The sequence below is a fragment of the Scardinius erythrophthalmus genome (assembly GCF_964197995.2).
Source record: "Scardinius erythrophthalmus genome assembly, chromosome: 24".
Lineage (NCBI taxonomy): Eukaryota > Metazoa > Chordata > Actinopteri > Cypriniformes > Leuciscidae > Scardinius > Scardinius erythrophthalmus.
This window is the reverse complement of record NC_138244.1, coordinates 11699953-11722296: the sequence shown is the minus strand read 5'-3', so window position 1 is coordinate 11722296 and position 22344 is coordinate 11699953. Positions and strand designations below refer to the sequence as shown.

General features: G+C 38.7%; 1 protein-coding gene across 1 annotated transcript; it reads left to right on the top strand.

Annotated features, from left to right (window-relative positions):
- The first annotated feature begins 322 nt into the window (after positions 1-322).
- lcat (lecithin-cholesterol acyltransferase) lies at positions 323-22295 on the top strand. Its single transcript, XM_081356183.1, has 6 exons — positions 323-587; positions 816-972; positions 1757-1872; positions 1952-2047; positions 2528-2752; positions 20606-22295. The coding sequence occupies exons 1-6, from the start codon at positions 443-445 to the stop codon at positions 21175-21177; spliced, it is 1311 nt and encodes a 436-aa protein (XP_081212309.1). The 5' UTR covers positions 323-442; the 3' UTR covers positions 21178-22295.
- Positions 22296-22344: the final 49 nt, after the last annotated feature.

The following is a 22344-nucleotide window of genomic DNA, read 5'->3' as shown; positions in this document are numbered from 1 at the left end:
AAACTTTTTTTTTTAAATTAATTTTAAAATGTTATATTTATAAATATAAGTAAGAATGATAATAAAACAGGATTTAAAAAAAAATAATCTTTAAAACATATTTTTCATACAATAAAACTTACTAAAGATCCTGCTGCATTCAAAAACTATTTCGCTTTCTTCTTTTTATTTTATTTTTTGTATGTGTAGTCTGTTTTTAAGCCCCATGTTTTATTACTGTACTGTCAGATTAAAATATATATAAAAATGAAGAAAAATGAAAAAAAGGGGGGGGGGGGGTATTGCCATTGAAATATATCCTTATAATGTAATCATCACACACAGTAGGGGCTCACGGTCCGGTGACCTCACGTTCTGTTACACTCACCGCCCCCTCGCGACGAACGCATTAATAGATAGCGCTGGAGTGAGAGTCAGCCAGAAGAACACTGACACAAACACAATGGGATATTCGCCTTCCTTCCGATGCATTGCGTTTCTTCTAATTGCACTGCACCAGACCTCTGGATTCTGGCTATTTAACGTTATCTTCCCTCCGACAGTCAAACCTCGCGTCGTAAACAATAGCACTCCTCCTCTTATCATAGGTAAGCGATCTTACATTCACAGTTTGGATTTTGTTTACAATTAGCCTATACAATTATACAATTGTGCCTACATAAGGCAACTTAGACAAGATAACAGAGTGACCTCACTTTTAGACAAGTTCAAATTCATATATTGTGAAGTTTGTTGTAAAGTCCATCTTTGGTAACAAAATATGTGTATGGAAAAATAATAAAAAATAATAATACTTTTTTACCCCTTTGAAACAGTACCTGGAAATTTGGGTAATCGCCTGGAGGCCAAAATAGACAAGCCCACACTGGTGCACTGGATGTGTTACAAGAAAACTGAGGACTGGTTTCCTCTCTGGATGGACCTGAACATGTTCATGCCCATTGGAATTGATTGCTGGATTGATAATATAAGGTAACCGACTATGAGAACAAACTTTAACAAGACATCTTTTGTAACATTATAGTTTACTGTCACTTTTGAAAACTTTAATGAAGACATTTTTAATAAAGAAAATCTTACTGACCCCAAACTTTTATCATATATATATATATATATATATATATATATGAATAGTTCAGATGCAAAAGCCTCTAAGTGCCATCTGAAATTTTCTTCTAGAATGATAAATTAAATGACAATTAATAGGTAATCTTCATTGCCATTTAAGTGAAATTACTAAACTTAAATATACGAGCTTGATAAAAATCATCATTCTAGAAGAAAATTTCAGATGGCACTTGCATCTGAACTCTTCATATATGAAGATATATGCATATATATATATATATATAAAGATATATGTATACATGAAGATGTGCTTAAAATGTAGTTTTGCTTAATATTTACACTGCTTGTTTAGTGCACAAATGAACAGAGCAACCCTTTCTAGGTACCTCTGATTTATTGACAACTGTTTCCTAATCATCCTCAGTTCTGTATTTCAGGTCATTGACCTTTTGTCTATTGCTTTTAGAGGGTTCTCGAAGGCTGATGTCATAAGGACAGGCCAATGTATCATAATCAATATTAGTAGCAATCTACTGTCCTAACCATTTTTATTATCAGAAGCTGTGATATATTTGAACTAAAGCCTCCCTGCTTTTGTAACCTTTTAGGATTACATTTAAAATACAACTTCTTGTTTTGCTTTGGCTCGAACTTGATATGAATTTAACAGCTGCATCTTTTTGCGCAGAATTGTGTACAACAGGACAAGTCGCAAGACATCGAACGCGCCCGGGGTGGAGGTCAGGGTCCCTGGATTTGGACAGACGCACCCTATAGAGTTTCTTGACATGAATAAGCTGACTGGTGAGTATAACACTAAGTAATTGGACCTCTTACATCACAACATCCTCATTTTCATCTTGCTGGTCTTTTTATTTTATAGGTTACCTTCATACCATGGTCCAACAGTTGGTCAGCTTTGGATATGTGCGAAATGAGACTGTCCGTGGTGCTCCGTATGACTGGAGAATCGCTCCAAGTAAGTTAAACCACAGTGACGGACAACAACATTCATTTCACCATAGCACAAAACAAATTGTAGACGGTAACCTCTATGTCAGGACTATTCAACTGTAGAGCTCCAACTTAAATCAAATATACACAAACAAGCGAATCAAGGTTGCAGTCAAGGTTCGTTTGTTTAGGCTTAGAATCAAACTGTGTAGGACAGTTGAAGAATCTTATTCTACATAATTGACATTGTATACACTACAGTAATAAATAAATAAATAATATATATACACATACAATAAAATAACAACATTAATAATTATTATAATAATTGATAATGTTACACATTTTGGAGGAACCAGATTCTTATCAACCACACAGAAACTACTTAGAAACCAGCCTAAACACCATGGCAACGCCATAGCAACACCCTGGCAACCATTCACACAGTACTTTCATTCTGTGTCCCAATAACAATCTGTGAACGTTTATGTTTGGCACCACATAGATGAGCAGGAGGAGTATTTTTCACGTCTGAAAGGCTTGGTGGAAGAGATGCATGATGAGTACAAGCAGCCAGTCTACCTCCTGGGCCATAGCATGGGCAACAACTACATCCTGTACTTCCTCAACCAGCAGACTCAGGACTGGAAAGACCATTACATTAAGGGCTTCATCTCTCTGGGAGCACCTTGGGCAGGCGCTGTGAAGCCCCTCCGAGTCTTAGCATCAGGTACAGAGAAGAAATTTAAGAGACCTGTTTTCTATTTTACAATGTAATTAGGGCCCGAGCACCGATGGTGTGAGGACCCTCTTGGAATTGCTCTGTTTATTATTAGGGCCCGAGCACCGATGGTGTGAGGACCCTCTTGGAATTGCTCTGTTTATTATTAGGGCCCGAGCACCGATGGTGTGAGGACCCTCTTGGAATTGCTCTGTTTATTATTATTATTATTATTATTATTAGGGCCCGAGCACCGATGGTGTGAGGACCCTCTTGGAATTGCTCTGTTTATTATTATTATTATTATTATTATTAGGGCCCGAGCACCGATGGTGTGAGGACCCTCTTGGAATTGCTCTGTTTATTATTAGGGCCCGAGCACCGATGGTGTGAGGACCCTCTTGGAATTGCTCTGTTTATTATTATTATTATTATTATTATTAGGGCCCGAGCACCGATGGTGTGAGGACCCTCTTGGAATTGCTCTGTTTATTAGGGCCCGAGCACCGATGGTGTGAGGACCCTCTTGGAATTGCTCTGTTTATTATTATTATTATTATTATTATTATTCTCCGCATTTAATTGCATTTTTGAGGGCCTAAACATGCTCGAAAACTCACGAAACTTTGCACACGCGTCAGAACTGGCGAACATTTACATCTGATATAGGTTTCAGAATTGGACGGGGCAAAATGGCTCGATAGCGCCACCTATAAAAGTTCAACGGAGTGCGCCTCCCGCAACGTTCCACGTACGTGCACGAAATTCGGTACATACATGTAATGACCTAATACCTACAAAAAAGTCTCTTGGAGCATAGCCCTAAACACAACAGGAAGTCAGCCATTTTGAACTTCCTCTCAGATTTTTGTGCAGTTTTTGCCATTTTCAGGCCTCGTACTTTAACGAACTCCTCCTACAGTTTTAATCTGATCATCTTCAAATTTGGTGAGTGTAATCTTAAGGCCTTTGCGACGTTAAATTGCGAAGATCTTGAGTTTTCGTCAAAGGGCGGGTCCTCGGCGGCCTGACAAATTTCGATGTTTCGCCATGAAACAGGAAGTTGCTGTAACTCAGGCATGGAATGTCCAATCTGCCCCAAACTTCACACTTTTGATAAGCGTTCTGTCCTGAACACATGACCATGCTCATATTCAGTTACAGTCATAGCGCCACCTGCTGGCAACAGGAAGTGACATGTTTAACACTGATATGGACTCCTAATAACATATAAAAAAGTGCCAGCAAGTGCTAAACATGCTAACAACATAATAGAAGCATGCTAAAACATGCTAGCAAACTCTTAGCTAAGTGCTAAAGCATGCTATTATTGCAATTAAATAGGAATTTGCTGTAACTCAGGCATGGAATGTCCAATCTGCCCCAAACTTCACACTTTTGATAAGCGTTCTGTCCTGAACACATCTACATGAGAAAATTCAGTTATAGTAATAGCGCCACCTACTGGTAACAGGAAGTGACATGTTTAACACTCTTGTGGTCTCCTAATAACATATAAAAAAGAGCCAACAAGTGCTAAACAGGTTAGCAACATACTAGAAACATGCTAGCAAACACTTAGCTAAGTGCTAAAGCATGCTATTACTGCAATTAAATAGGAATTTGCTGTAACTCAGGCATGTAATGTCCAATCTGCCCCAAACTTCACACATTTGATAAGAATCATGGCCTGAACACATGTCTATGCTCAAATTCAGTTATAGTAATAGCACCACCTACTGGCAACAGGAAGTGACATGTTTAACACTTTGATGCCGTTCTAGCAACATGTTAAAAATGCCATTGAGTTCTATACATGCTAGAAACATATTAAAACATGCTAGCAGTACTTAGCTAAGTGCTAAACCATGCTAATTCAATGAAACAGGACTTTGTTGTTACTCAAGAAGGCAATGTACAATCTACCCCAAACTTCACACGTTTGATAAGAGTTATCTCTTGAACACATGTCCATGCTCATATTTAGTTATAGTCATAGCGCCACCTGCTGGCAACAGGAAGTGACGTTTAACACTGTTCTTGACTCCTAATAACATATAAAAAAATGCAAGTAGGTGCTAAACATCCTACCAACATACTAGAGACTTGCTAAAACATACTAGCAAACACTTAGCTAAGTGCTAAAGAATGATATTACTGCAATTAAATATGAATTTGCTGTAACTCAGGCAAGGAATGTCCAATCTGCCCCAAACTTCACACTTTTAAAAAGCGTTCTGTCCTGAACACATGATCATGCTTACAGTCATAGCGCCACCTGCTGGCAGCAGGAAGTGACATGTTTAACACTGTTATGGACTCCTAATAACATATAAAAAAGTGCCAGCAAGTGCTAAACATGCTAACAACATACTAGAAACATGCTAAAACATGCTAGCAAACTCTTAGCTAAGTGCTAAAGCATGCTATTATTGCAATAAAATAGAAATTTGCTGTAATTCAGGCATGGAATGTCCAATCTGCCCCAAACTTCACACATTTGATAAGAATCATGGCCTGAACACATGTCTATGCTCAAATTCAGTTATAGTAATAGCGCCACCTACTGGCAACAGGAAGTGACATGTTTAACACTTTTATGCCGTTCTAGCAACATGTTAAAAATGCCATTGAGTTCTAAACATGCTAGAAACATGTTAAAACATGCTAACAATGCTTAGCTAAGTGCTAAAGAATGTTAATTCAATGAAACATGACTTTGTTGTTACTCAAGAAGGCAATGTCCAATTTGCACCAAACTTCACACGTTTGATAAGAGTTCTGTCCTGAACACACATCCATGCTCATATTCAGTTATAGCCATAACGCCACCTACTGGCAACAGAAACTGACATGGTTAACACCGTAATGCAGTACTAACCACATAATTATTGTGTACTAAGCATGCTAGAAACAGACTAAACATGCTAGCAACACTTAGCTGAGTCATGAAGCATGCTATTATCACCATTATACAAAACATTTTGTAACTGACTTTGACATACTCTTACTATATATACCTCCTTAAATGTACATTTCCCAACCATGCTCTGTCTTCCTAAAGCCACCGAGTGTTGATGGCACGGGTGCGAGGGCCCTTTCATCGCTGCTTGCAGCTTTAATTAGGGCCCGAGCACCGATGGTGAGAGGACCCTATTGTTTTTGCTCCGTTTATTATTATTCTTCTTCTCCAAAGTGAATCGCTTTTTAGAGGGCCTAAACATGCTCGAAAACTCATGAAACTTTGCACACGCTTCAGAAGTGGTGAAAATTTACGTGTGATATGGTTTTCAGAATTGGGGGGGGCAAATTCGGTAAATTATTGCCCCCACATTTTGCCCCGGCTCCTGGTTTCACGTACAGGTATGAAATTTGGTACATACATGTAATGACCCAATACCTACAGAAAAGTCTCTTGGAGCATAGCCCTAAACACAACAGGAAGTGAGCTATTTTGAACTTCCTCCTGGATTTTGGGCATTTTTCGTAATTTCCTGATGTTGTACTTTAACGAACTCCTCCTACAGATTTGATCTGATCCTCTTCAAATTTGGTGAGTGTAATCTTAAGGCCTTTGTGACGTTAAATTGCGAAGATCTAGAGTTTTCGTCGAAGGGTGTGCCCTCGGCGGCCTGACAAACATCTATCTATAAATTACAGGAACGTCTGTCTGTCTGTCTGTGTGTGTGTGTGTCTGTTCCTCGCATATCTCTCGAACCGTTAGTCCGATTAATTTCAAACTCGACAGGTGTCTTGCCACGGGCACGAGTAAGTGCAGTGCCAAGTTTGACATTGTTTGGATGAGAAATGCAAAAGATATCGTTAAATATATCATTTTTAGAAGGTTGTGGTTTAAAAATAAACATTCTGACATTAGAGAGTTGTATCAGTCAAAGAAGCCCCAAGAAGGTTGTGGTTTAAAAATAAACATTCTGACATAAACACTCAGTCAGCTACACTGTTTACTTCTGAATATTATAGTTTGGTTCCCGAACGTGATAAATCCATCTATCTATAAATTACAGAAACGTCCGTCTGTCTGTCTGTGTGTTATTCGCATATCTCTCAAATGTGAGATAACCACTAAATGTGTGAAAACCACTATTTTCTGTTTCAAACTTTCACATAGCATCTTTAGGTTATAACAACATTGAAAATCAAAATCTGGATTTGAATTTTTTTAAGATTTATTATAAAAACGGATTATTTTTTCCCAAAAATGCAATAAATTCATGACTTTTTTTTTTTCAAAATGCTATTAATCCATTGAATCAATATAAAGTTATTTTTGATCATATTGCCATCGCAAGAAATATCTCCTGAACTTTTTTGACGGCGATCAGCTCACAAAAACTGATTTTGCACGGGCACTTTGCACTGCTCCCTGAATCGAGGTGCTTATTCATTTGTGGATGTAAACTGAATCTGTAAGTCAGCTATGCTGTTAGTGTTTACTTCTGAATATTATATTTCATTCTGGTGCGCTTAACGTTGTCGCTACTGTGTAATAGTAGCCTATGCTATTCACCAACTAAACATATCCTATTCAATGCGTTCACAGTCTCTTTCACGGGCATCATTTGTAGTTGCCTATTCACAAACTGTTTGCTCAAGCATAGCGTTTTCTCGGAGTTCACTGTGTGCTTTTTACCATGCACAAATAAAAATATCACTGAACTTTTGCTGTGTAATTGTAACAATGAGCACACACCAAACCAACAATTACTAAAAACACACACAAAAACTGATTTTGCACAGGCATTTTTTGCACTAGTTCACCCAATTTCGGCCTTTTGGTGATATATGCATGATCAGATAAGTTCAATTTTAATGTTGCTTGCAGTTCTGATGTTGCTAGGCAACCACAGACAGCCTGCAGTAACTCAGGCATACAATTTTCAATCTGCCCCAAACTTCACATGTTTGATAAGAGTCCTGTCCTGAACACATGCCAATGCTCATTATGATTATAGCAATAGCGCCACCTGCTGGTAGCAGGAAGTGTGGCAAATACAAAACGTGCTCGAAAAATCATGAAACTTTGCACACGCTTCAGAAGTGGTGACAATTTACGTGTGATGTGGTTTTAAAAATTGGATGGGGCAAAATGGCTTACTTATTGCCCCTACATTTTACCCCGGCTCGACGTTTCACGTACAGGTATGAAATTTGGTACACACATGTAAGGACCCAATACCTACAAAAAAGTCTCTTGGAGCATAGCCCTAAACACAACAGGAAGTCAGTTATTTTGAACTTCCTGTCAGATTTTGGGCAGTTTTTGCCATTTCCTGATGTTGTACTTTAACAAACTCCTCCTACAGTTTTGATCTGATCCTCTTCAAATTTGGTGAGTGTAATCTTAAGGCCTTTCCTAAAGGTGCCGGGTGGCGGTGGCAGGGGTGCGAGGGCCCTTTTCATCGCTGCTTGCAGCTTTAATTAGGGCCCGAGCACCGATGGTGTGAGGACCCTCTTGGAATTGCTCTGTTTATTATTATTAGGGCCCGAGCACCGATGGTGTGAGGACCCTCTTGGAATTGCTCTGTTTATTATTATTATTATTATTATTATTATTCTTCTTCTCCGCATTGAATTGCATTTTTGAGGGCCTAAACATGCGCGAAAACTCACGAAACTTTGCACACGCGTCAGAACTGGCGAAAATTTACATCTGATATAGGTTTCAGAATTGGACGGGGCAAAACGGCTCGATAGCGCCACCTATAAAAGTTCAACGGAGTGCGCCTCCCGCAACGTTCCACGTACGTGCACGAAATTCGGTACATACATGTAATGACCTAATACCTACAAAAAAGTCTCTTGGAGCATAGCCCTAAACCCAACAGGAAGTCAGCCATTTTGAACTTCCTCCCAGATTTTTGTGCAGTTTTTGACATTTTCAGGCCTCATACTTTAACGAACTCCTCCTACAGTTTTAATCTGATCATCTTCAAATTTGGTGAGTGTAATCTTAAGGCCTTTGCGACGTTAAATTGCGAAGATCTTGAGTTTTCGTCGAAGGGCGGGTCCTCGGCGGCCTGACAAATTTTGATGTTTCGCCATGAAACAGGAAGTTGCTGTAACTCAGGCATGGAATGTCCAATCTGCCCCAAACTTCATACGTTTGATAAGAGTTCTGTCCTGAACACATGACCATGCTCATATTCAGTTATAGTCATAGCGCCACCTGCTGGCAACAGAAAGTGACATGTTTAACACTGTTATGGACTCCTAATAACATATAAAAAAGTGCCAGCAAGTGCTAAACATGCTAACAACATACTAGAAGCATGCTAAAACATGCTAGCAAACTCTTAGCTAAGTGCTAAAGCATGCTATTATTGCAATTAAATAGGAATTTGCTGTAACTCAGGCATGGAATGTCCAATCTGCCCCAAACTTCACACTTTTGATAAGCGTTCTGTCCTGAACATATCTACATGAGAATATTCAGTTATAGTAATAGCGCCACCTACTGGTAACAGGAAGTGTCATGTTTAACACGTTGATGCCATTCTAGCAACATGTTAAAAATGCCATTGACTTCTAAACATGCTAGAAACATGTTAAAACATACTAGCAATACTTAGCTAAGTGCTAAAGCATGCTAATTCAATGAAACAGGATGTTGTTGTTACTCTAGCAACATGTTAAAAATGCCATTGACTTCTAAACATGCTAGAAACATGTTAAAACATACTAGCAATACTTAGCTAAGTGCTAAAGCATGCTAATTCAATGAAACAGGATGTTGTTGTTACTCAAGAAGGCAATGTCCAATCTGCGCCAAACTTCACACTTTTAATAAACGTTCTGTCCTGAACACATGACCATGCTCATATTCAGTTATAGTCATAGCGCCACCTGCTGGCAACAGGAAGTGACATGTTTAACACTGTTATGGACTCCTAATAACATATAAAAAAGTGCCAGCAAGTGCTAAACATGCTAACAACATACTAGAAGCATGCTAAAACATGCTAGCAAACTCTTAGCTAAGTGCTAAAGCATGCTATTATTGCAATTAAATAGGAATTTGCTGTAACTCAGGCATGGAATGTCCAATCTGCCCCAAACTTCACACTTTTGATAAGCGTTCTGTCCTGAACATATCTACATGAGAATATTCAGTTATAGTAATAGCGCCACCTACTGGTAACAGGAAGTGTCATGTTTAACACGTTGATGCCATTCTAGCAACATGTTAAAAATGCCATTGACTTCTAAACATGCTAGAAACATGTTAAAACATACTAGCAATACTTAGCTAAGTGCTAAAGCATGCTAATTCAATGAAACAGGATGTTGTTGTTACTCAAGAAGGCAATGTCCAATCTGCGCCAAACTTCACACTTTTAATAAACGTTCTGTCCTGAACACATGACCATGCTCATATTCAGTTATAGTCATAGCGCCACCTGCTGGCAACAGGAAGTGACATGTTTAACACTGTTATGGACTCCTAATAACATATAAAAAAGTGCCAGCAAGTGCTAAACATGCTAACAACATACTAGAAGCATGCTAAAACATGCTAGCAAACTCTTAGCTAAGTGCTAAAGCATGCTATTATTGCAATTAAATAGGAATTTGCTGTAACTCAGGCATGGAATGTCCAATCTGCCCCAAACTTCACACTTTTGATAAGCGTTCTGTCCTGAACATATCTACATGAGAATATTCAGTTATAGTAATAGCGCCACCTGCTGGCAACAGGAAGTGACGTTTAACACTGTTCTTGACTCCTAATAACATATAAAAAAATGCCAGTAGGTGCTAAACATCCTACCAACATACTATAGACATGCTAAAACATACTAGCAAACACTTAGCTAAGTGCTAAAGAATGATATTACTGCAATTAAATATGAATTTGCTGTAACTCAGGCATGGAATGTCCAATCTGCCCCAAACTTCACACTTTTGATAAGCGTTCTGTCCTGAACACATGACCATGCTTATATTCAGTTACAGTCATAGCGCCACCTGCTGGCAACAGGAAGTGACATGTTTAACACTGTTATGGACTCCTAATAACATATAAAAGAGTGCCAGCAAGTGTTAAACATGCTAACAACATACTAGAAACATGCTAAAACATGCTAGCAAACTCTTAGCCAAGTGCTAAAGCATGCTATTATTGCAATTAAATAGGAATTTGCTGTAACTCAGGCATGGAATGTCCAATCTGCCCCAAACTTCACACTTTTGATAAGAGTCATGGCCTGAACACATCTACATGAGAATGTTCAATTATAGTAATAGCGCCACCAACTGGCAACAGGAAGTGACATGTTTAACACGTTGATGCCGTTCTAGCAACATGTTAAAAATGCCATTGAGTTCTAAACATGCTAGAAACATGTTAAAACATGCTAACAATGCTTAGCTAAGTGCTAAAGCATGCTAATTCAATGAAACATGACTTTGTTGTTACTCAAGAAGGCAATGTCCAATTTGCACCAAACTTCACACGTTTGATAAGAGTTCTGTCCTGAACACACATCCAAGCTCATATTCAGTTATAGTCATAACGCCACCTACTGGCAACAGAAACTGACATGGTTAACACAGTAATGCAGTACTAACCACATAATTATTGTGTACTAAGCATGCTAGAAACACACTAAACATGCTAGCAACACTTAGCTGAGTCATGAAGCATGCTATTATCACCATTATACAAAACATTTTGTAACTGACTTTGACATACTCTTACTATATATACCTCCTTAAATGTACATTTCCCAACCATGCTCTGTCTTCCTAAAGCCACCGAGTGTTGATGGCACGGGTGCGAGGGCCCTTTCATCGCTGCTTGCAGCTTTAATTATTATTATTATTATTATTCTTCTTCTCCGCATTGAATTGCATTTTTGAGGGCCTAAACATGCTCGAAAACTCACGAAACTTTGCACACGCGTCAGAACTGGCGAAAATTTACATCTGACATAGGTTTCAGAATTGGACGGGGCAAAATGGCTCGATAGCGCCACCTATAAAAGTTCAACGGAGTGCGCCTCCCGCAACATTCCACGTACGTGCACGAAATTCGGTACATACATGTAATGACCTAATACCTACAAAAAAGTCTCTTGGAGCATAGCCCTAAACACAACAGGAAGTCAGCCATTTTGAACTTCCTCTCAGATTTTTGTGCAGTTTTTGCCATTTTCAGGCCTCGTACTTTAACGAACTCCTCCTACAGTTTTAATCTGATCATCTTCAAATTTGGTGAGTGTAATCTTAAGGCCTTTGCGACGTTAAATTGCGAAGATCTTGAGTTTTCGTCAAAGGGCGGGTCCTCGGCGGCCTTACAAATTTCGATGTTTCGCCATGAAACAGGAAGTTGCTGTAACTCAGGCATGGAATGTCCAATCTGCCCCAAACTTCACACGTTTGATAAGAGTTCTGCCCTGAACACATGGCCATGCTCATATTCAGTTATAGTCATAGCGCCACCTGCTGGCAACAGGAAGTGACATGTTTAACACTGTTATGGACTCCTAATAACATATAAAAAAGTGCCAGCAAGTGCTAAACATGCTAACAACATACTAGAAGCATGCTAAAACATGCTAGCAAACTCTTAGCTAAGTGCTAAAGCATGCATATTATTGCAATTAAATAGGAATTTGCTGTAACTCAGGAATGGAATATCCAATCTGCCCCAAACTTCACACTTTTGATAAGCGTTCTGTCCTGAACACATCTACATGAGAATATTCAGTTATAGTAATAGCGCCACCTACTGGCAACAGGAAGTGTCATGTTTAACACGTTGATGCCATTCTAGCAACATGTTAAAAATGCCATTGAGGTCTAAACATGCTAGAAACATGTTAAAACATGCTAGCTTATGTTAAAACATGCTAGCAATACTTAGCTAAGTGGTAAAGCATGCTAATTCAATGAAACAGGATGTTGTTGTTACTCAAGAAGGCAATGTCCAATCTGCGCCAAACTTCACACTTTTAATAAACGTTCTGTCCTGAACACATGACCATGCTCATATTCAGTTACAGTCATAGTGCCACCTGCTGGCAACAGGAAGTGACATGTTAAACACTGTTGTGGACATATAAAAACATATAAAAAAAGTGCCAGCAAGTGCTAAACATGCTAACAACATACTAGAAACATGCTAAAACATGCTAGCAAACTCTTAGCTAAGTGCTAAAGCAGGCTATTGCTGCAATTAAATAGGAATTTGCTGTTACACAGGCATGGAATGTCCAATCTGCCCCAAACTTCACACGTTTGATAAGAGTCATGGCCTGAACACATCTACATGAGAATATTCAGTTATAGTAATAGCGCCACCTGCTGTCAACAGGAAATGACATGTTTAACACTGTTGTGGTCTCCTAATAACATATAAAAAAGAGCCAGCAAGTGCTAAACAGGTTAGCAACATACTAGAAACATGCTAGCAAACACTTAGCTAAGTGCTAAAGCATGCTATTACTGCAATTAAATAGGAATTTGCTGTAACTCAGGCATGGAATGTCCAATCTGCCCCAAACTTCACACGTTTGATAAGAATCATGGCCTGAACACATGTCTATGCTCAAATTCAGTTATAGTTATAGCGCCACCTACTGGCAACAGGAAGTGACATGTTTAACACGTTGATGCCGTTCTAGCAACATGTTAAAAATGCCATTGAGTTCTAAACATGCTAGAAACATGTTAAAACATGCTAGCAATACTTAGCTAAGTGCTAAAGCATGCTAATTCAATGAAACAGGACTTTGTTGTTACTCAAGAAGGCAATGTACAATCTACCCCAAACTTCACACGTTTGATAAGAGTTATCTCTTGAACACATGTCCATGCTCATATTTAGTTATAGTCATAGCGCCACCTGCTGGCAACAGGAAGTGACGTTTAACATTGTTCTTGACTCCTAATAACATATAAAAAAATGCCAGTAGGTGCTAAACATCCTACCAACATACTAGAGACATGCTAAAACATACTAGCAAACACTTAGCTAAGTGCTAAAGAATGATATTACTGTAATTAGGGCCCGAGCACCGATGGTGTGAGGACCCTCTTGGAATTGCTCTGTTTATTATTATTATTAGGGCCCGAGCACCGATGGTGTGAGGACCCTCTTGGAATTGCTCTGTTTATTAGGGCCCGAGCACCGATGGTGTGAGGACCCTCTTGGAATTGCTCTGTTTATTATTATTATTAGGGCCCGAGCACCGATGGTGTGAGGACCCTCTTGGAATTGCTCTGTTTATTATTATTATTATTATTATTCTTCTTCTTCTTCTTCTCCGCATTGAATTGCATTTTTGAGGGCCTAAACATGCTCGAAAACTCACGAAACTTTGCACACGCGTCAGAACTGGCGAAAATTTACATCTGATATAGGTTTAAGAATTGGACGGGGCAAAATGGCTCGATAGCGCCACCTATAAAAGTTCAACGGAGTGCGCCTCCCGCAACGTTCCACGTACGTGCACGAAATTCGGTACATACGTGTAATGACCTAATACCTACAAAAAAGTCTCTTGAAGCATAGCCCTAAACACAACAGGAAGTCAGCCATTTTGAACTTCCTCTCAGATTTTTGTGCAGTTTTTGCCATTTTCAGGCCTCGTACTTTAACGAACTCCTCCTACAGTTTTAATCTGATCATCTTCAAATTTGGTGAGTGTAATCTTAAGGCCTTTGCGACGTTAAATTGCGAAGATCTTGAGTTTTCGTCAAAGGGCGGGTCCTCGGCGGCCTGACAAATTTCGATGTTTCGCCATGAAACAGGAAGTTGCTGTAACTCAGGCATGGAATGTCCAATCTGCCCCAAACTTCACACTTTTGATAAGCATTCTGTCCTGAACACATGACCATGCTCATATTCAGTTACAGTCATAGCGCCACCTGCTGGCAACAGGAAGTGACATGTTTAACACTGTTATGGACTCCTAATAACATATAAAAAAGTGCCAGCAAGTGCTAAACATGCTAACAACATACTAGAAGCATGCTAAAACATGCTAGCAAACTCTTAGCTAAGTGCTAAAGCATGCTATTATTGCAATTAAATAGGAATTTGCTGTAACCCAGGCATGGAATGTCCAATCTGCCCCAAACTTCACACGTTTGATAAGAATCATGGCCTGAACACATGTCTATGCTCAAATTCAGTTATAGTAATAGCGCCACCTACTGGTAACAGGAAGTGTCATGTTTAACACGTTGATGCCATTCTAGCAACATGTTAAAAATGCCATTGAGTTCTAAACATGTTAGAAACATATTAAAACATGCTAGCAATACTTAGCTAAGTGCTAAAGCATGCTAATTCAATGAAACAGGACTTTGTTGTTACTCAAGAAGGCAATGTACAATCTACCCCAAACTTCACACGTTTGATAAGAGTTATCTTTTGAACACATGTCCATGCTCATATTTAGTTATAGTCATAGCGCCACCTGCTGGCAAAAGGAAGGGATGTTTAACACTGTTCTTGACTCCTAATAACATATAAAAAAATGCCAGTAGGTGCTAAACATCCTACCAACATACTAGAGACATGATAAAACATACTAGCAAACACTTAGCTAAGTGCTAAAGAATGATATTACTGCAATTAAATATGAATTTGCTGTAACTCAGGCATGGAATGTCCAATCTGCCCCAAACTTCACACTTTTGATAAGCGTTCTGTCCTGAACACATGACCATGCTTATATTCAGTTACAGACATAGCGCCACCTGCTGGCAACAGGAAGTGACATGTTTAACACTGTTATGGACTCCTAATAACATATAAAAAAGTGCCAGCAAGTTTTAAACATGCTAACAACATATTATAAACATGCTAAAACATGCTAGCAAACTCTTAGCTAAGTGCTAAAGCATGCTATTATTGCAATTAAATAGGCATTTGCTGTAACTCAGGCATGGAATGTCCAATCTGCCCCAAACTTCACACTTTTGATAAGAGTCATGGCCTGAATACATCTACATGAGAATGTTCATTTATAGTAATAGCGCCACCTACTGGCAACAGGAAGTGACATGTTTAACACGTTGATGCCGTTCTAGCAACATGTTAAAAATGCCATTGAGTTCTAAACATGCTAGAAACATGTTAAAACATGCTAACAATGCTTAGCTAAGTGCTAAAGAATGCTAATTCAATGAAACATGACTTTTTTGTTACTCAAGAAGGCAATTTCCAATTTGCACCAAACTTCACACGTTTGATAAGAGTTCTGTCCTGAACACACATCCATGCTCATATTCAGCAATAGTCATAACGCCACCTATTGGCAACAGAAACTGACATGGTTAACACAGTAATGCAGTACTAACCACATAATTATTGTGTACTAAGCATGCTAGAAACAGACTAAACATGCTAGCAACACTTAGCTGAGTCATGAAGCATGCTATTATCACCATTATACAAAACATTTTGTTACTAACTTTGTCATACTCTTACTATATATACCTCCTTAAATGTACATTTCCCAACCATGCTCTGTCTTCCTAAAGCCACCGAGTGTTGATGGCACGGGTGCGAGGGCCCTTTCATCGCTGCTTGCAGCTTTAATTATTATTATTATTATTCTTCTCCGCATTGAATTGCATTTTTGAGGGCCTAAACATGCTTGAAAACTCACGAAACTTTGCACACGCGTCAGAACTGGCGAAAATTTACATCTGATATAGGTTTCAGAATTGGACGGGGCAAAACGGCTCGATAGCGCCACCTATAAAAGTTCAACGGAGTGCGCCTCCCGCAACGTTCCACGTACGTGCACGAAATTCGGTACATACATGTAATGAACTAATACCTACAAAAAAGTCTCTTGGAGCATAGCCCTAAACACAACAGGAAGTCAGCCATTTTGAACTTCCTCTCAGATTTTTGTGCAGTTTTTGCCATTTTCAGGCCTCGTACTTTAACGAACTCCTCCTACAGTTTTAATCTGATCATCTTCAAATTTGGTGAGTGTAATCTTAAGGCCTTTGCGACGTTAAATTGCGAAGATCTTGAGTTTTCGTCAAAGGGCGGGTCCTCGGCGGCCTGACAAATTTCGATGTTTCGCCATGAAACAGGAAGTTGCTGTAACTCAGGCATGGAATGTCCAATCTGCCCCAAACTTCACACTTTTGATAAGCGTTCTGTCCTGAACACATCTACATGAGAATATTCAGTTATAGTAATAGCGCCACCTACTGGTAACAGGAAGTGTCATGTTTAACACGTTGATGCCATTCTAGCAACATGTTAAAAATGCCATTGACTTCTAAACATGCTAGAAACATTTTAAAACATGCTAGCAATACTTAGCTAAGTGCTAAAGCATGCTAATTCAATGAAACAGGATGTTGTTGTTACTCAAGAAGGCAATGTCCAATCTGCGCCAAACTTCACACTTTTAATAAACGTTCTGTCCTGAACACATGACCATGCTCATATTCAGTTACAGTCATAGTGCCACCTGCTGGCAACAGGAAGTGACATGTTAAACACTGTTGTGGACATAAAAACATATAAAAAAAGTGCCAGCAAGTGCTAAACATGCTAACAACATACTAGAAAAATGCTAAAACATGCTAGCAAACACTTAGCTGAGTGCTAAAGCATGCTATTGCTGCAATTAAATAGGAATTTGCTGTAACACAGGCAAGGAATGTCCAATCTGCCTCAAACTTCACACGTTTGATAAGAGTCATGGCCTGAACACATCTACATGAGAATATTCAGTTATAGTAATAGCGCCACCTCCTGTCAACAGGAAGTGACATGTTTAACACTGTTGTGGTCTCCTAATAACATATAAAAAAGAGCCAGCAAGTGCTAAACAGGTTAGTAACATACTAGAAACATGCTAGCAAACACTTAGCTAAGTGCTAAAGCATGCTATCACTGCAATTAAATAGGAAATTGCTGTAACCCAGGCATGGAATGTCCAATCTGCCCCAAACATCACACGTTTGATAAGAATCATGGCCTGAACACATGTCTATGCTCAAATTCAGTTATAGTAATAGCGCCACCTAATGGCAACAGGAAGTGACATGTTTAACACGTTGATGCCGTTCTAGCAACATGTTAAAAATGCCATTGAGTTCTAAACATGCTAGAAACATATTAAAACATGCTAGCAATACTTAGCTAAGTGCTAAAGCATGATAATTCAATGAAACAGGACTTTGTTGTTACTCAAGAAGGCAATGTACAATCTACCCCAAACTTCACACGTTTGATAAGAGTTATCTCTTGAACACATGTCCATGCTCATATTTAGTTATAGTCATAGCGCCACCTGCTGGCAACAGGAAGTGACGTTTAACACTGTTCTTGACTCCTAATAACATATAAAAAAAATGCCAGTAGGTGCTAAACATCCTACCAACATACTAGAGACATGCTAAAACATACTAGCAAACACTTAGCTAAGTGCTAAAGAATGATATTACTGCAATTAAATATGAATTTGCTGTAACTCAGGCATGGAATGTCCAATCTGCCCCAAACTTCACACTTTTGATAAGCGTTCTGTCCTGAACACATGACCATGCTTATATTCAGTTACAGTCATAGCGCCACCTGCTGGCAACAGGAAGTGACATGTTTAACACTGTTATGGACTCCTAATAACATATAAAAAAGTGCCAGCAAGTGTTAAAAATGCTAACAACATACTAGAAACATGCTAAAACATGCTAGCAAACTCTTAGCTAAGTGTTAAAGCATGCTATTATTGCAATTAAATAGGAATTTGCTGTAACTCAGGCATGGAATGTCCAATCTGCCCCAAACTTCACACTTTTGATAAGCGTTCTGTCCTGAACACATCTACATGAGAACATTCAGTTATAGTAATAGCGCCACCTACTGGTAACAGGAAGTGTCATGTTTAACACGTTGATGCCATTCTAGCAACATGTTAAAAATGCCATTGACTTCTAAACATGCTAGAAACATGTTAAAACATGCTAGCAATACTTAGCTAAGTGCGAAAGCATGCTATCACTGCAATTAAATAGGAATTTGCTGTAACCCAGGCATGGAATGTCCAATCTGCCCCAAACTTCACACGTTTGATAAGAATCATGGCCTGAACACGTCTATGCTCAAATTCAGTTATAGTAATAGCGCCACCTACTGGCAACAGGAAGTGACATGTTTAACACGTTGATGCCGTTCTAGCAACATGTTAAAAATGCCATTGAGTTCTAAATATGCTAGAAACATATTAAAACATGCTAGCAATACTTAGCTAAGTGCTAAAGCATGCTAATTCAATGAAACAGAACTTTGTTGTTACTCAAGAAGGCAATGTACAATCTACCCCAAACTTCACACGTTTGATAAGAGTTATCTCTTGAACACATGTCCATGCTCATATTTAGTTATAGTCATAGCGCCACCTGCTGGCAACAGGAAGTGACGTTTAACACTGTTCTTGACTCCTAATAACATATAAAAAAATGCCAGTAGGTGCTAAACATCCTACCAACATACTAGAGACATGCTAAAACATACTAGCAAACACTTAGCTAAGTGCTAAAGAATGATATTACTTCAATTAAATATGAATTTGCTGTAACTCAGGCATGGAATGTCCAATCTGCCCCAAACTTCACACTTTTGATAAGCGTTCTGTCCTGAACACATGACCATGCTTATATTCAGTTACAGTCATAGCGCCACCTGCTGGCAACAGGAAGTGACATGTTTAACACTGTTATGGACTCCTAATAACATATAAAAAGTGCCAGCAAGTGTTAAGCATGCTAACAACATACTAGAAAAACGTTTGATAAGAGTTCTGTCCTGAACACACATCCATGCTCATATTCAGTTATAGTCATAACGCCACCTACTGGCAACAGAAACTGACATGGTTAACACAGTAATGCAGTACTAACCACATAATTATTGTGTACTAAGCATGCTAGAAACAGACTAAACATGCTAGCAACACTTAGCTGAGTCATGAAGCATGCTATTATCACCATTATACAAAACATTTTGTAACTGACTTTGACATACTCTTACTATATATACCTCCTTAAATGTACATTTCCCAACCATGCTCTGTCTTCCTAAAGCCACCGAGTGTTGATGGCACGGGTGCGAGGGCCCTTTCATCGCTGCTTGCAGCTTTAATTTATTCCTGTGATCAAAGCTGAATTTTCAGCATCATCACTCCAGTCTTCAGTGTCACATGACCCTTCAGAAATCATTCTAATATGCTGAAATGCTGCGCAAAAAAATGTTAAAAATAGTTCATATTTTTTGTGGAAACTGTCATATATTTGTTTATAAAAAAAAAATAATTAATATAAATATTTTATGTGATAAATGTCTTTACTGTCACTTTTGATTTAATTGTATTTTAGTTTTTAGTTATTTTGTGTGTTTTTAAATGATTTTCTAATTAGCTTTATAGTAATTTATTTAATTAGTTTATTTGATTTATTATTTAAAGCACCCTTGCGGAATTACACATTACAACATTTTTCATTTACATAATTCACGCTCAAGGCACACGCTAAAAAAAAGGGATGAGGCCAGGTTGAGTAGGGTTAGCAGTGTGTTGAAACTCATAGTTATGGTAAGGGGTGTGGTAATATTTCCAAAACACACTCAAAGTGGTTGATCAATCACAGCACACTAGTCCAGTCGACCAATCAGAACACAGTGGACTTTTCAGAAGGAGGGGCTTCATAGTAGCAGGAACTAAACAGAGTGTTACTGACAGACTGGGAAGAGATGTCAGATATGTGAAAAATAATGTTTTTTAACATCTAGTAGAGCCCAAAACTAAGACATAATATGGACTCTTTAAATGAGTTTTGGTCTTTATTTTATGCCTTTATTAGGTGAAAATGATGGCATACCCTTCGTGTCCAATATAAAAATCCGCGAAGAACAACGGATGACGACCACAAACCCGTGGATGATCCCTTCTGAAGAGGTTTGGCCCAAAGACCACACCTTCATCTCCACCCCCTTTTTCAACTACACCAATCAGGACTACCGGAAGTTCTTTAAAGACATTGACTTTGAGGATGGCTGGTACATGTGGGAGGACACCAGAAACCTCACAGCCGGCCTGCCCACACCTGGAGTCGAGGTCTACTGCTTCTACGGGGTGGGACTCCCAACTCCCGTGACCTACGTGTACGACGAGCAGTTTCCAAACGCCGACCCCGTAGATATCCTTTACGATGACGGCGATGACACGGTCAACAGCCGCAGCATGAGTCTCTGTAAGCGGTGGATAGGGAAGCAGGAACAGGCCGTGCATGTGACAGAGTTCAGAGGCATGGCTCATTTGGACATGGTCTTTAATCACAAGGTGCTGACGGCAATCCAGAGAATTCTGGAGGGAAAGTACCATGAGGAAAAGCATGTAAGCTTTGAACAGCCTCCCTCTCTTAGTTTTGTGTGATGCATTCACAAGTGCACTGCAACACTGGTATCATGTATAAAGGTATTGCTGGATTCACGCCATGTTGTAATTACCGTAATCACGAGATGGCAACCCCGTGATGTTCTACGTCCTCAGACTCAGAATTATGCATTGATATGGCAACACTCTCAACGCCAAAATGAATTCGCAACAGTCACTTGATACGAGTTGTAATTACGAGTTCTTCAAGGACATGTTTTTTTTTTATGAGTCGGAAACTCATAATTACAGGAATTCCGACATGGCGTGAACACACCGTATGTCTTAATGATCTATTTGTATTGGTTTATAATATATTAATAGGCATGATATAGTCATTTTTTTTCTTTGTTTACAGTCTAGAACTGTATTTGTATTATAAAGAATGTATCAAATGTATTTAATCTGTACATTAAAGATTGCAGACACCATAGCTCTTAAAGTGTAAAATGTACTGGATGTTTATGTAGCATAGCATAACTTAAACTGTCTAAGCAACTGTAATATGTCAATCACAGTTCATATCTAAAAATTATGATTTTTTTAGGCTGTGATATTGTTAAACTACTAGTTAAACTGCTGCTTACTATAAATATAAAAATATGTTTAACCATATTATTGGTACTTGTTATTTGTCTGTACACTGCACTGATAATATTTGTTGAACTCTGTAACCTTTGAACTGGTTTAGAAGTTCTAAGTCTGATAAACATCAACTTTTTTTGCAAACAAATTAAAATACGTTAGACAAAGGTTCAGAGTTCACGCAGAAACGGGCAGTCATTTTGCCAGGAAATCTTTCCTTGCTTAGTTGGAAAAAAATAATTGATAATTTCCTTTGAAATATAGATATTTTGGCAGAATAGGATTCCTTTAATCAGTAACTCGTTTTAGTCGTATCTTTTTACCTCAAATCTCTATGATCTTTGAACATCATCCTCACACAGAGTGAAGCAAAGCAACCTGGCTACATGTGCAATTTGACAATGATTCAATGATCATCCCCTCCAGCCGTGACTATAGCGAAATTTGACTTGTTTTTGATTATACATTTTTATTTTCATAAATGTATTAATACATTTTAATGCTTACGACACAATAAAGACACACATTTTCAGAAATAATACTAATTTAGCATGGCTGGAATTGACCAGTTAGCATCGATGA

Coding starts and splice junctions, on each gene's coding strand:
- lcat (XM_081356183.1), top strand. CDS start 443: ATGGGATATTCGCCTTCCTTCCGATGCATTGCGTTTCTTCTAATTGCA. Junction 588..815: donor CACTCCTCCTCTTATCATAG/GTAAGCGATCTT, acceptor CCTTTGAAACAG/TACCTGGAAATTTGGGTAAT. Junction 2,753..20,605: donor CCTCCGAGTCTTAGCATCAG/GTACAGAGAAGA, acceptor TGCCTTTATTAG/GTGAAAATGATGGCATACCC.